The sequence below is a fragment of the Hippoglossus hippoglossus genome, chromosome 24 (genome assembly GCF_009819705.1).
Source record: "Hippoglossus hippoglossus isolate fHipHip1 chromosome 24, fHipHip1.pri, whole genome shotgun sequence".
Lineage (NCBI taxonomy): Eukaryota > Metazoa > Chordata > Actinopteri > Pleuronectiformes > Pleuronectidae > Hippoglossus > Hippoglossus hippoglossus.
This window is the reverse complement of record NC_047174.1, coordinates 7,170,261-7,182,383: the sequence shown is the minus strand read 5'-3', so window position 1 is coordinate 7,182,383 and position 12,123 is coordinate 7,170,261. Positions and strand designations below refer to the sequence as shown.

Here is a 12,123-nt window from a genome sequence, read left to right as displayed (position 1 = left end):
ACATTAAGTTTAGAGCATCCTTTGTCTCGCCTCTGTGACATTTGACCTCTGACCTGTCTGTAATGACGGGCCTCATGAGTGGAGTGGAAGAGACTGAGACCATGTCTCCGTCCTCGTCCGCCTCGTCCTCGCTAGAGTTGTGAATGAGCTCGCTCTCCTCCTCTTCGTTCTCTGCATCTTTCTTCTTCTTCTTCTTCGCTGACGAGGGCTTGCTTACACCATCTATCTGGTTGCCATAGTTACCTGTAACACGGCAGAACATTATTAAGGTGTGTGCTGTCAGATTACTCTGTTACACTCACAGAGGGACGGTCAATAATAAGAAGGTTAGAAGGTTTTATATTTACCTATCGTAATTTCAAAACTTATCGTTTTGTCACCAATCTTCCTGTCGATCATGGTGGCTTCGAGGAAGGAACCGAAGAGGAAGAACTCCTCTATTTTCCCTGTGGCGCTCTGATGGAGTGAGAAGAACAGCAATAAACATATAGGGGAACATTTTATTGAAGCAGAGTGCTTTCATTTTATTGTCTCTGTCTGTGGAGCGATTACTGTCTGTGGAGCTGCTTTTTATAATCCAATGTATACACTTAAACCCCACTACTCATCTCCGAATTACTGAGCTACTTATTCTATACATTTGTAAGTGCACTATTTCCTGACATATTTTTATTCATTCAGTTTGTTTGACCATTACCGGCAAATAAGGTATTTGCCTTATTTGCAGCTTAGTCACTGCTCATTTACAGTATGAGTCAGGTGAGGAGCAATTACACTAATCTCCTCCAAATAGACACAGGAAACCACATCATTGAGACACTTTTTAAACAATGAAGGGAGTAGATTTCCATTTCCTCAAAATAATAACCATTTTAGCTATAACCATGCAAACTATTATCTCCACTGAGAAGGCTTTGTTTTGACCGAATACGCAAAATCTTCTGAAATTACCATGAAACTTGGTGGGAGGAAACCTTAAGGGTCAGGGAAGAGCTCATTAAAATTTGGATCAGGGGAGGGTCAAGGATTTGATGAATAGATTTTGACTGATATTTATGAGCGTGGGCAATTTAGAGCAGATCCAAATAAAAATCCGTAACTAGGGAATTTATATGTAATATGCATTCTACTGAGTGACGTTCAAGTTATATCAAGTAAATATATCCTCATGAATGTGTTTAACTATAGGACTATAAGGCCAGAAGAGTCAGGAAACAGGGGAAATTTGTTTTCCAAACACCGACCATGTCAACCTTGCAATCTTGTTGTGACAATATGTTTTTCTCTGAACTCAGTTATTAACATAATTTCCTGCTCTTAGAAATTAGGAAGACAAATGCACTTTTGGCACAAGCGTTTTACGTAGTGTGACAATTAATTAATAAAACCGAACCCAAGTTATTTATTTAGAGAAGAGACAAAGTAAATGTGTTAATTTACAACATGTCTTTGCTTGGTATTATTTTTAATTAGTTATCTGGCCCCACCCACCCCCCCCCAAAAACAACAACTCTACTTTACAACTTGCACACACTCATGCTGGCATTAACGACTGACCCCAGGGGGAACACTTACACCCTAACAGACATGTTAGGTTGAATAGCTTTCAAGCTGGCCCTGAAGCATCACATCTGATGTTTCTGATTTCCCTGGTGAGCAGTTAACTACACGTGTCAATACAATGTTTACTGTTAAGGTCAGGAAGTCAGAGGAGGTCAAACAACTCTGTGTTCTTATGGATCACAGGTTGAGATAACAGCTTTTCTTTGACTTTGAGTAATTCCATTGCATGAAAGAAATACAGGCACAGAAAAATCCCTTTGCCGTTTTAACAGTCAGGTCTTCTCACCTCTGAGATGTTGGACACAGTCTCCACCTGAACCTCAGTGGAGCTGAGGATCTCAGGGGAAGTGGTGTCCAGGATCTCCACGGCGATGGAGAGCAGAAGACGGGCTCTAAAGGAAACCCCTTCTCCAAGTCCCTCATTCAGGTCCTGGTGCTCGTCCATCAGAGTGTACTGTCGAGTGGAGCCGTACATGTTGACCCAGGCCGGGCCCATGATGGGCAGGAACCCTGGAGACGGCAAACGGAAAAGAAGGAGATGATGTGATATTCTACAATATATTTGAAATTTGTCTTACCTACACCATCCAACACTTCCACTCCCACCCAGACAACAGATAAAAAGCCAGGCAGCAGAAAAATCATTTATATATTTGCTGATGGCAATCACAATCCTTCCTCTGGGGGTTTTGAGTCAATATTTTTATCCAGAGGATTTAAAACTGGCCCCCAAATCTTATCTTTTCTTACAAAACAGAGCGGAAGTAATTTCTTTCATCCACATTTTAACAGCAAAGTTTTCATTCTTAAATCAATTGTTCTGATTGAACTATTGAGACTTATCCTAATCTCTTGTTATAAAACACTTTGCAAAGATCATAATTAAATCCAAAATCTCAGGCATTTCCATGACTGTGTTATCTTTACATTACATACTTTCTGAAGGTTTTACTTAAAAACGGCATGAAATAAAACTAGGCTTCTCATGGAAAAATGATCAGAAACACAAATGTGATATAAATAAATTCCTCTCAATGATTCATGCGGTTTGGTTTAATTTATGCAAATGTATTTATTGACTAGAAGTCGATTTGAATGTCATCCAATAAATTCATACAGCCATTAGCCAAAGGTCAGTGGCTTGATTCACAATTTAGCTCTGCTAATTACTAGATACAGTAAAATATTAACTAGTTAAGTCCTGACTAATTTATGTACCTGACAGCTACTCAATGTTAGTAAGACAAAGTGCTGACATGTGTGTTTGTTTCACTCACCTTTATCGCCATCATTCGATATCTTGCGCAGGTCAATAAAATGGGTTCCTATGGCAACGTCGTTGACCTTATCCGAGTCTCGAATCTGGACCTTCAGGCGTTTGCAGAGTGGAGGGAAGAGTTCAGTAAAGACGACCTGCTCATTCCAGATCGGTTCATAACTGCTCTTCTGGACAGACGTTTTCCCCTGGAGAAACATGGAGGGAAAGCACTGAACTCAAAGTGCTCACAGAGCACCAGGTTTACAACTGCTTGAACTAGCAGAGAATAGAGGAGAGCAGGATGTGGAGGGAATTACTTTCTGCCCAGCAAACTGCACTTGAACGTAAGGGTCCACCAGATCTCTGTTCTCTCCTATGAAGGCCTTTTTCACATTCGCCATTATGTTGGTGTTCATTTTAGGGAGTCCCTCTGCACGGTAGATTTTCACATAAAACCTCGCCCACTGCCTCCCTGCTGGGATGCCCTCTGGGAGCAGGAGGTTTCTGGAAGACAAAAAACAGCAAGACTGTGGGTTTATTGATTATGTTTATTATATATTATAATATTGATTTCATAACTGATACACTGTCTTTTTCCAAATGAATCCAATTTGATCATCAACAGCTCATTACCCCTCTACGTCGTCTTCATCAGTCTCGTTGGCCTTGTGTGGGGTCTTGATGTTGTCGCCCTTTCCAACCACAGCGATGTCACACTTTACATATCCTTTACATCCAGCTGTGATGTCATCAGGGTCAGACAGGATGGCCCACTTGTGGTAGAACTGGTGTTCTGGGATAGATGTCAATAAATCCCCCCCAAAAAAACAAAAGAAATTCTGTTGTCAGTTTACAACAAACTAAAATCAAACTTTAATATCAATGTAAAAACATACAAAACAAATCACACATGCCCACACATGCTATCAGCAGTCATTATCATCAGAGCTACAGTTTGTACCAGGCTGAAAGTAAACAGTCCCAACATCCATCTTAAATGTTCCCACCAAGGTCCCACTCCGGAGGAGGTTTTTGGAGTGAATCACCTAATTAGACAGAATTGAGGATAAAGTATTAGCACAAGGCTCCAACTCTGGATCATTGTATTGAAGCACATCATCATAAATCATCATAAATCATTCATAAACCTGTGAGTGCAGCTGGCTATTTACATAATGGTAAACAAGGGGCTGCATGATATCTTTAACAATACATTTAACATAAGTGACCCTCTGGGAACATCATTTAACTTAGTTAATGCAATAACCAGCAATATCTTTTTATGGGTTTACGTCCCAAAGGACTGTGATATCTACTCTTCCCCGTTTTACTAGGTATTAAAGTTAATATTGATTTCAGCTATATTTCTGCAGCAAACTGCTCTGAAATAGAACCTAAACCAGCACAGTACTCACTGAGAGCTTGATGATCTTGTCAAACATGACATCAGGAGGGACGTGGAAGTCAAAGACAAAATACTGCAGAAGACAGAGAAAAAATGTTTGACTATTAAAATGTTTTCACTTATTCTTCCATGAGAAAACACACACACTTCATTTGGTTTGGTTCTGGGAGTAAAATGTGCCAAAACAAATGTTTCTGGATAAACTTGAGGTTCAGAAAACAACCAATGCAGAGTTCACCTGAGGATCTGATGCAACAAACCAAAATGTGATCTTAAACATCCAAACCTATCAGCCTCACAGGAGATCTGCTGCCTTTTGTAGGGCAGTGAGAGTTTTTTTTGATGATCTGCAGAAAAGGTCAACATGTGAAGACCCGAACAGAGAAGTGAAGTTTTAAAAACACATATTTTAACTCCAGGCCCTCCAGGTTTCAATCCTTTAGAAGTGGAGATGAGAGACTTTAAAATAAATGACTAGTTCACATGTCTGCATCAAAGTCTTTTCATGCCTTTGCAGTAGTTAATGTTTCATAATGCAGCTTCTGTGCACCTCGATCAGGACAGAACTACGGGCTAGAAGTGAGCTCCATGGACACTGCATGGACTCCTACTGGCGCCACAAGATCAGTTTGCACTATATCTTTGTTCAGCATGTGTTACTGCATGTGCTATTTAACATATGAACGCAACTCCCCTTCAACATGATGTAGAGTCATTATGGTACGAGAAAATTAACAAAAAATAAACTTAAGATCATGATTTGTGACTCAATAATCTAGGAGTAGGAGCAAAAACATGTGACCAGTAAAATCCTTCATTTGACTGGGTCTTTGAATATTGCAATACAAATTTTTAACAACTGTAAATCGAAATGAAAACTGAAACAGAGTCATGTGAAAAAAGGTGGTGAAGGGAGGGCCTCACTTGTGCTTTTGTAGGAATCTTATATTTTAAAAACCCGACCATAACCTCACGAATTCTTAGCCACATGTATGAAGCCACTGCACCAAAACCTTGTCCCCCAAAACCAAATAAAAATAAGTGAAATGAGATCATACTTCTGAGGCACTGAACACACTGCTGTGTCTCAGTTCGAGGACGGAGAGCTTGAAGAATGATTATCTCAATCACTCTGGTTTCCAGGTTTCCCGGTCCGCGGGGGACTTTCAAACAAACAGAACAAATCGATGGGAGACAAACCTTCACTGTCCCAGCAGGACACAGAGCTGAGGCTGTGAGTTCTGCGTGATTCTCACTTCCATTTACTAACAAGAGCGATTCCTCTGCTGTCCAGGAACGCGTCAGTTTCCATTATTTTCACTTTAATCTTAATCTGTTTCAACAACAAACCCCAGAGGAAAACAAGCGTTTGCCACAAAAATGATTTAAAGCAGATTGTGCCACTTTAATGTCTATTACTAGAAAACCACAATGGTGAAAAATGGCATTAGTTAATGTAACGAGAGAAACACAATACGAAGAAAAGTGATGCCGAAATTCAGAGGTAGCAAAGGAAGCTAGTTGTTATTGCATGAATTATTAATTCTTCGCTTTCTTGCAGAGTGGATTTCCTCACCTCGTTGTAGTATGGGCAGTTGGTGGACTCCTTCATGGATGTGTACTTCTTGTCGTCTCCAATCTCCACACACACCACAGGGTCCATGTTGAGGCCGATCAGCTGCCGGGCCTCGATCACCGTGATGCTGATCTGATGGGAGAGATCAACACATTCGGTCTAAAACAAACCGACTTTCCTCCAACAGTGAGTCAGCCAGCGGCAAACTTTTAATCACTAATCATTTACCCTGTTCAGTTCAACAACTCAGAGTCAAACGATTCAAATTGATCTTTCACAGACTCTAAGGATGCTGATTCCAGGTAGTGAGGGCTTTTCCCCCGATTTCCCTATTTCAGCCTGTGATTTTACTCTGACTCTGAGAAAGTTTTCAGATTAAAGCAAAATCCCACAGGTTTAATTAGTCTTTTTGATGATTAATAGGAACAGAGAGAAACAAGAACAAGCGAGGATGAGTCTGCAACTTACAATTACAAAAAGTCTCCACTTGACTGGTTTATAAGTGTATGGATGTTTTTAAGTTAAATAGGCCATGAAAATAGGCCAAGAGCGCAGGCACAGGAGGATGTTCCACTGGGCCCACTATTATTCTTTTCCTTCTTCTCACTGATGTTGTTGTAAATAAACTGCTCTGATTGTAAAGAAGGACAAAGGCTTGTGTACTTATCTATAGATGTGACACATATTTGGAAATAATCCTGCAGTTAAACAGCAACTTGTCATTTTACACTTTTGTTTTTGTGCAGATTAAACAAACGAGTTTAAATGTTGCTAGTCACATTTACATGGACACCAATATTCTGATATTACTCCAATTAAGACAATAGTCTTGTTAAAAAACAATTGACATGTAACAATTCTGTAAGTTTGATGGTAGAGCCCCGAGAAAATTATCTTAGCTTAGTTTAGCATAAAGGCTGACAGCAGGGGGGAATGGGCCAGCTTGTCTGTTACAAGTTGAGATACTCTATCTCATTAATCCATATACAAATGTAAAATTATAAAATGGGGTCTTCGGGGGGTTATGAGCTGCATGTGACCAAGCAACAGTTTCTCCATCTGCACTGCACTTCTGTGCCACCTCTCTGCAGTTTGCCAAGAAATAGTGAGATTATGAGATCCAGTATGTTAATTAGTAAATTACAGAGGTGCTGGGTGGAGGATTATTTGAAGTTAAAAAAAAAAAAGAGCTGGCTAGCTGTTTCCTTCAGCCTCCAGTCTTTATGATAATCTATGCTCATCACCTCCAGGCTCCAGCTCCGGGCTTCAGACAAAAATGGAAGAGGAGCATCAATCTTCTCTCGGCAAAATGGAGAATAAGATAATTAAACATTATCTCAATGATACCTCTATCTGGCTGTGCTTAAAATGTCTGTATTTTTTTTCTTACAAAGAAACTACACTTCGCCTTCTACCCTTTCCTTATATTATACCTGTGATACATCATAACCACCAATATATCAAACCCCCAAAAACATGCATATATGTGCATATATACAGGCACAAAGGAATACAAAGGGCTTATGCAATCCCAGACAAAGACCAGGAAACAGAGACACACACACACACCTGATAATCCACTGGTCGTCCAGAGCCCGGTTCCATCTTTATATCTGGCTTTGACCTGAAGAAAAACTAAATTAATGATTTTTCTACAGTTCACTGACAGATAACGAGGACACTGAGTGAGCACAGGGGCACAAGCTCCGTGTTAGGTCTGAATCTTGAGCTATGAAAACTGTAATCTTTCCATCTTCTCAAAGGGAAAAAGTTTAAATGAATACATTTATGTCAAATGGAAGCACTGTGCTGTCTGCTTTGTGTTGTGCGGTGGCATAAGCAGTTTCATATTTGCAAAAGCAGGTGCGTCAGTGTATGCATACACATCATACCTCTTATTTGAGACGTTGGTGGTGACGGCGGTGACGGAGGCCAGGGAGATGGTGTCTGGGTCAAGTGTTCCAGCAAGACGGATCGCCTTCCTGTCCAGGTCATCCATTTCCAGGACTGCCGGCTCATCTGGACAAGTCAAATCAAGTTGTTCCCCAACAGAATCTTGATATGTTTTATAAAAGCTCGAGAAACAGGTTTCTGTATGTATTTTCCCTAAAGCTAACTTGCAACATTTTTAAAAACTGAAAAGTAAATCAACAAAATAATCAAATTATTAATTTCAGGTTGAATGTGTCTTGTGTTGAATGTGGTTTTACCTCCTCTCTTGTGATCGTCTTTAGAGCTTTTCATCTTGCCGAGCTTCATGGCTGAGAAAACCCCCTTCCCTGCTCTGGTGCCGGAGAAATTGACAGCAGATAAGAGAGGAGGAGGAGGAGGAGGAGGAGAAGAGAGGAAGAGGAATTGATAACATGAAAGTGAACTTGTGTCTGATTCACCTTTGATCCATCTTCAGATGAATCAACTCCAAACATGTGTCTCATCGAGTTCACTCTCCATCGATAAGATCAGACAGTCGGAGGAGAGTGATTAACATTAACAAGTGCTGAACTTCACTTCAGTGAAAACTCCACTGCCCACATGGGGACATAATCAACAGGCAACCCAACACCACATGTAATGTCCATATATCACAGACATCTTTGTGGCCTGGCTAGACATTTAATTCCAGGGGATTTACTCCCCCCCCCCCCTTATCACCACCAATTCTCCAGACTCTCAGTCAGAAGAGTATCCGGTGTCTCCACATCGACATCATCTGGATCACATATCACCACAACGACAAAGAGCTTGTGATATCAGCGGCAGGACGACAAATGAGGGGCCTTAATAATTGAAAATGAGTGTGGCCGTCCAATTTGCTGCGGATACATGTCAGGAAATTAATGAAAGGTTTTCCTTTTGTTTTCCTCGAGCGATCCTTCAGAGTCGAGTTCAGTTTCTGCTTTGATCAGTCCAACTTTATTCCAGAGGCTACAGTCAAACTTCATTTCATGGAATATGGAGGAGGGGATGGTTTTACAGAAATCTATGACAACTTCATAGGTTCACGGGTGAGTGCCGAGCATGACTTAAAAGTAAAAGCCTGGAGGCCAGAGAACAGGAATAAAAGTCAAGAGGGGACTAAGGAATCACTCATCAGTGAAGAGGTGAAAAGCTTTTCCAGTCAAATCAAATCTAGGCCATGTAAACTTATATACTGGTACGTTTACAACTGATGGGCAAGAAAACTGCGGAAAAGTGAGTGGATCATTCAACTCTTTAATTAATAGAAAGTTGATTGGCAACAATTTGGATACCAAAATAATTTAGGTAATTTATAAAGCAAAAAAAATCAAACTAATTGTTACTCAAATGTGAGCCTTTGCTGCTTGTTTGTTTTATATGATAAAACATTGAATCTTTTTTTTGAAACACCACCTTTGACTGTGGTGGACATTTCCTCCATTTCTATGACTACATGAAAAATTGTATCAGTAGGAAAAAAAAAGAATCAATATCCCTGGTTACTGCAACAGCAAAATGAGACGGTCCAGTAATCCAACCCATTGTCTCCTTGTAATTTTCCAACAAGGCATCAAATCACACTCACACATGTGTAAAATGGGTTTTTCATACATACCACATGAAAGACTCAATTCCACAGAGTTGTCAGATCAATATAAATCTGCCCATATAGCGTCTTCCTATTTTGAACTGTATTTCCACATTCCTCCCCCGTCAAGTGTAGCAACAAACCAACCAGGCAGATAACAGCTGGTGCAGGTGAGTGGATGATAAAGGAGAGAGGAGGGAAGGGAGAGAGAGAAAGAGGTGGAGGTAGATGGTTGGAGATACACAGAGAGGAGGAGGAAGAGGAGAAAGATGGAGTGGGTGGGGCTCTATACACCACCACCAAAAAACTAAACAGATTTTAAGAGTTTAAAAGAGACTGATGTGAACTTTCTATAATGTTGTGCTTGAATATTGTTGGATAACTAAGAGGAAACATCAATATCTTACCCTGGTGCCGCAATCCTGAATCCCAAATGACCCCTGACGGCTGTGTGAGAATGTGACTGATATACAAGAACGTATAGCATGTGCAGAAAAACACAATTCAAATGCAGTCCATTTAACTTTTGCAGTTCAAATGACTGAGTTTAGAAAATGATTCATATAGATGCCACCTCAAGAGGTAAAGTCTGGATAAGTATAAGTAACTAAAACTAGTTGGTCATTGTGAAAGGAAACCAGCGTTTACTGACACTGGACTTCAATCTATCTATTATCTATACTGCTTACCATTTATTGGCCTCTCGCCCACTGTTGCACAGACCAACATACAAAGATAAACAACCATTCACGCCTACAATCAATTTAGAGAATCCAATTAACCCAAAGCCAGTCTGCATCTCTTTGGATGGTGAAAGGAACCTGGAGTAACTGGAGAAAACCCACACAGATATCAGGAGAACATGCAAACTCCTCACTAAAAGCCCCCTGGCCAAACAGAGATTGGAACCAAGAACCTTCTTACTGTGAGGCGACAGTACAAACCACTTTACCACCATGCCGGCAACTACACTCAACTTTCCTTCTTTAAAGCTTTTGAGGCACATGTGACACAACATCACACATCTTCAGCCCTCCAGTCGTCTGAGACAGATCAGGTTACTTGTCAGGAAACATGTCACTGATACTGTGATTAGTGTGAAGAAGACAGGCAACACACCTCGGAAACATATATCAGCAGTTGGAGTAGATATGCACAGATATCCTGTGTGCACAAGCAGTCATTAATAACCAGAAGAAAAGAGCGACACTGGAAAATTCTAGGAAACAAACTGAGCTGCTAAATATTTCACATACTTTCTGTCTCCTTTTCTTTCCCTTTGCAGATGAACACAAGGACAAACATCAGATACAAACCTCCCGCCAGGATTTCGAAATCAGCTTAACCTCGCAGATGTCAGTTAAAAGGAAAAGATGGTTCACATGTGGTCTCCAATTACAGAAATAGGGCAAATTCACAATGTACCAGAGGTAAATCACAGAAAATGTAAAAAAAAAACAACAACAAAAAAAAAAAACAGACAGAAGAGGCTGTTTCTCAAGAAATTAGATTAAGAAATACGATCACTCTTGTATGTAGAGCACAACTATTGCATATCTTTGCAGCACAGAGAAAAGGAACTGTATTGTGTGTCTGTGGGTGATTGTGAGAGAATCAATAATACATGAATAAACTGCTAAATTACATTGCAACGAAGATGAATGAGGTCATTCATCAACATGAATGGAGTTCATTCATCTTCAAAGCAGATTTATTTCCAGGGTTATTCGTTGGATCCTGGCAGCTTGATTTCCATCTCCTCCATAAAACAGGGATTTGAAAACAGTCTTAGTTTTTATCAGCTGTAAAGCAACTAGTGATGTTTTCTTCCTTTACTTATTTGCATGTTGATGTCTTCATGTTGAACTCTCGACCACTGTAAAAAAAAAAAAAAATCCCATCCCCCATTGAGATCAAAATAAATAAATAAATAAAGGGAAGATTCAATAATTCATTGACATATACTGTACGTTCTGCTCTAAGGGCTCTGGAGAATGGGGCTGGATGAGATACAGTATACTGCACACACCTGCTCTCTCTCTCTCTCTCTCTCCATCTCTCTCCCTCTCTGACACATGGGTTGGATGCACTTGTTCCGGTGCTCCCAGGATCCCCTGAACTGGAGCCAGACAAAGATCAGCTCTACCTGATAACACAGTTAGGGACCGAAAAGCAAACCCAGAGCTCTCCATCCAAAAACCTTATTGAGCGCTCTGCAGTCCTCTATCTGTCTGTCTCTCCTACACAAAACTCAATTTCTTTCTGTCTTCTTCTCCAACTTTCCACTTTGACTGTAGAAGATGAAACAGAACGTCAGTATTATTTATCTCTGCGATATGAAAGTCTTTTCGTGTGCTTTTGTGTCGCCACTGAACTCAGTATTTGACATTCTTTGCTTGTGATCTATCGAGTGTTCCCTCACAATGTAGCCTCATTAGCTTCACATAGTTAGAAGCTTATGCAAGTTTAATGCCCCCTCACAAAAGTGCTTTGAACTATTCATGTTCTGCATACAGCAAACAAAAAATGTTTTTTTTTCCTTTGGGACATATCACGCATTTATTTATGTGTGTGTGTGTGTGTGTGTGTGTGTGTGTGCATTTATCCAGCATATAGAATAAATCTACTTCCACAATATTAAAGAAAAGAACTATGGAGGAGAAAATGAACAAGAGGGAAGGATAGTGAGAATGTACATGACACAACAACCAGGTATGACGATACATCACTTAATATTTGATATCCACTCCAAGTAGCACTCTTGCATTTTTTAC

The 12,123-nt window shown here is 40.2% G+C and overlaps 1 protein-coding gene across 9 annotated transcripts in view; it reads right to left on the bottom strand.

Annotated features, from left to right (window-relative positions):
• Positions 1–12,123, bottom strand: part of otofa (otoferlin a) — a 67,185-nt gene that overhangs the window by 17,119 nt on the left and 37,943 nt on the right. For all 9 annotated transcript variants that reach the window (XM_034579505.1, XM_034579509.1, XM_034579511.1 and 6 more), the window contains exons 6-17: positions 8,013–8,086; positions 7,695–7,821; positions 7,372–7,426; positions 5,803–5,934; positions 4,237–4,299; positions 3,783–3,867; positions 3,455–3,614; positions 3,139–3,325; positions 2,841–3,027; positions 1,850–2,073; positions 348–456; positions 54–243 (exon numbers count right to left, since the gene is read on the bottom strand). In XM_034579505.1, the coding sequence (XP_034435396.1) occupies positions 54–243; positions 348–456; positions 1,850–2,073; positions 2,841–3,027; positions 3,139–3,325; positions 3,455–3,614; positions 3,783–3,867; positions 4,237–4,299; positions 5,803–5,934; positions 7,372–7,426; positions 7,695–7,821; positions 8,013–8,086 (1,593 nt within the window). The remainder of the gene's footprint in view (positions 1–53; positions 244–347; positions 457–1,849; positions 2,074–2,840; positions 3,028–3,138; positions 3,326–3,454; positions 3,615–3,782; positions 3,868–4,236; positions 4,300–5,802; positions 5,935–7,371; positions 7,427–7,694; positions 7,822–8,012; positions 8,087–12,123) is intronic.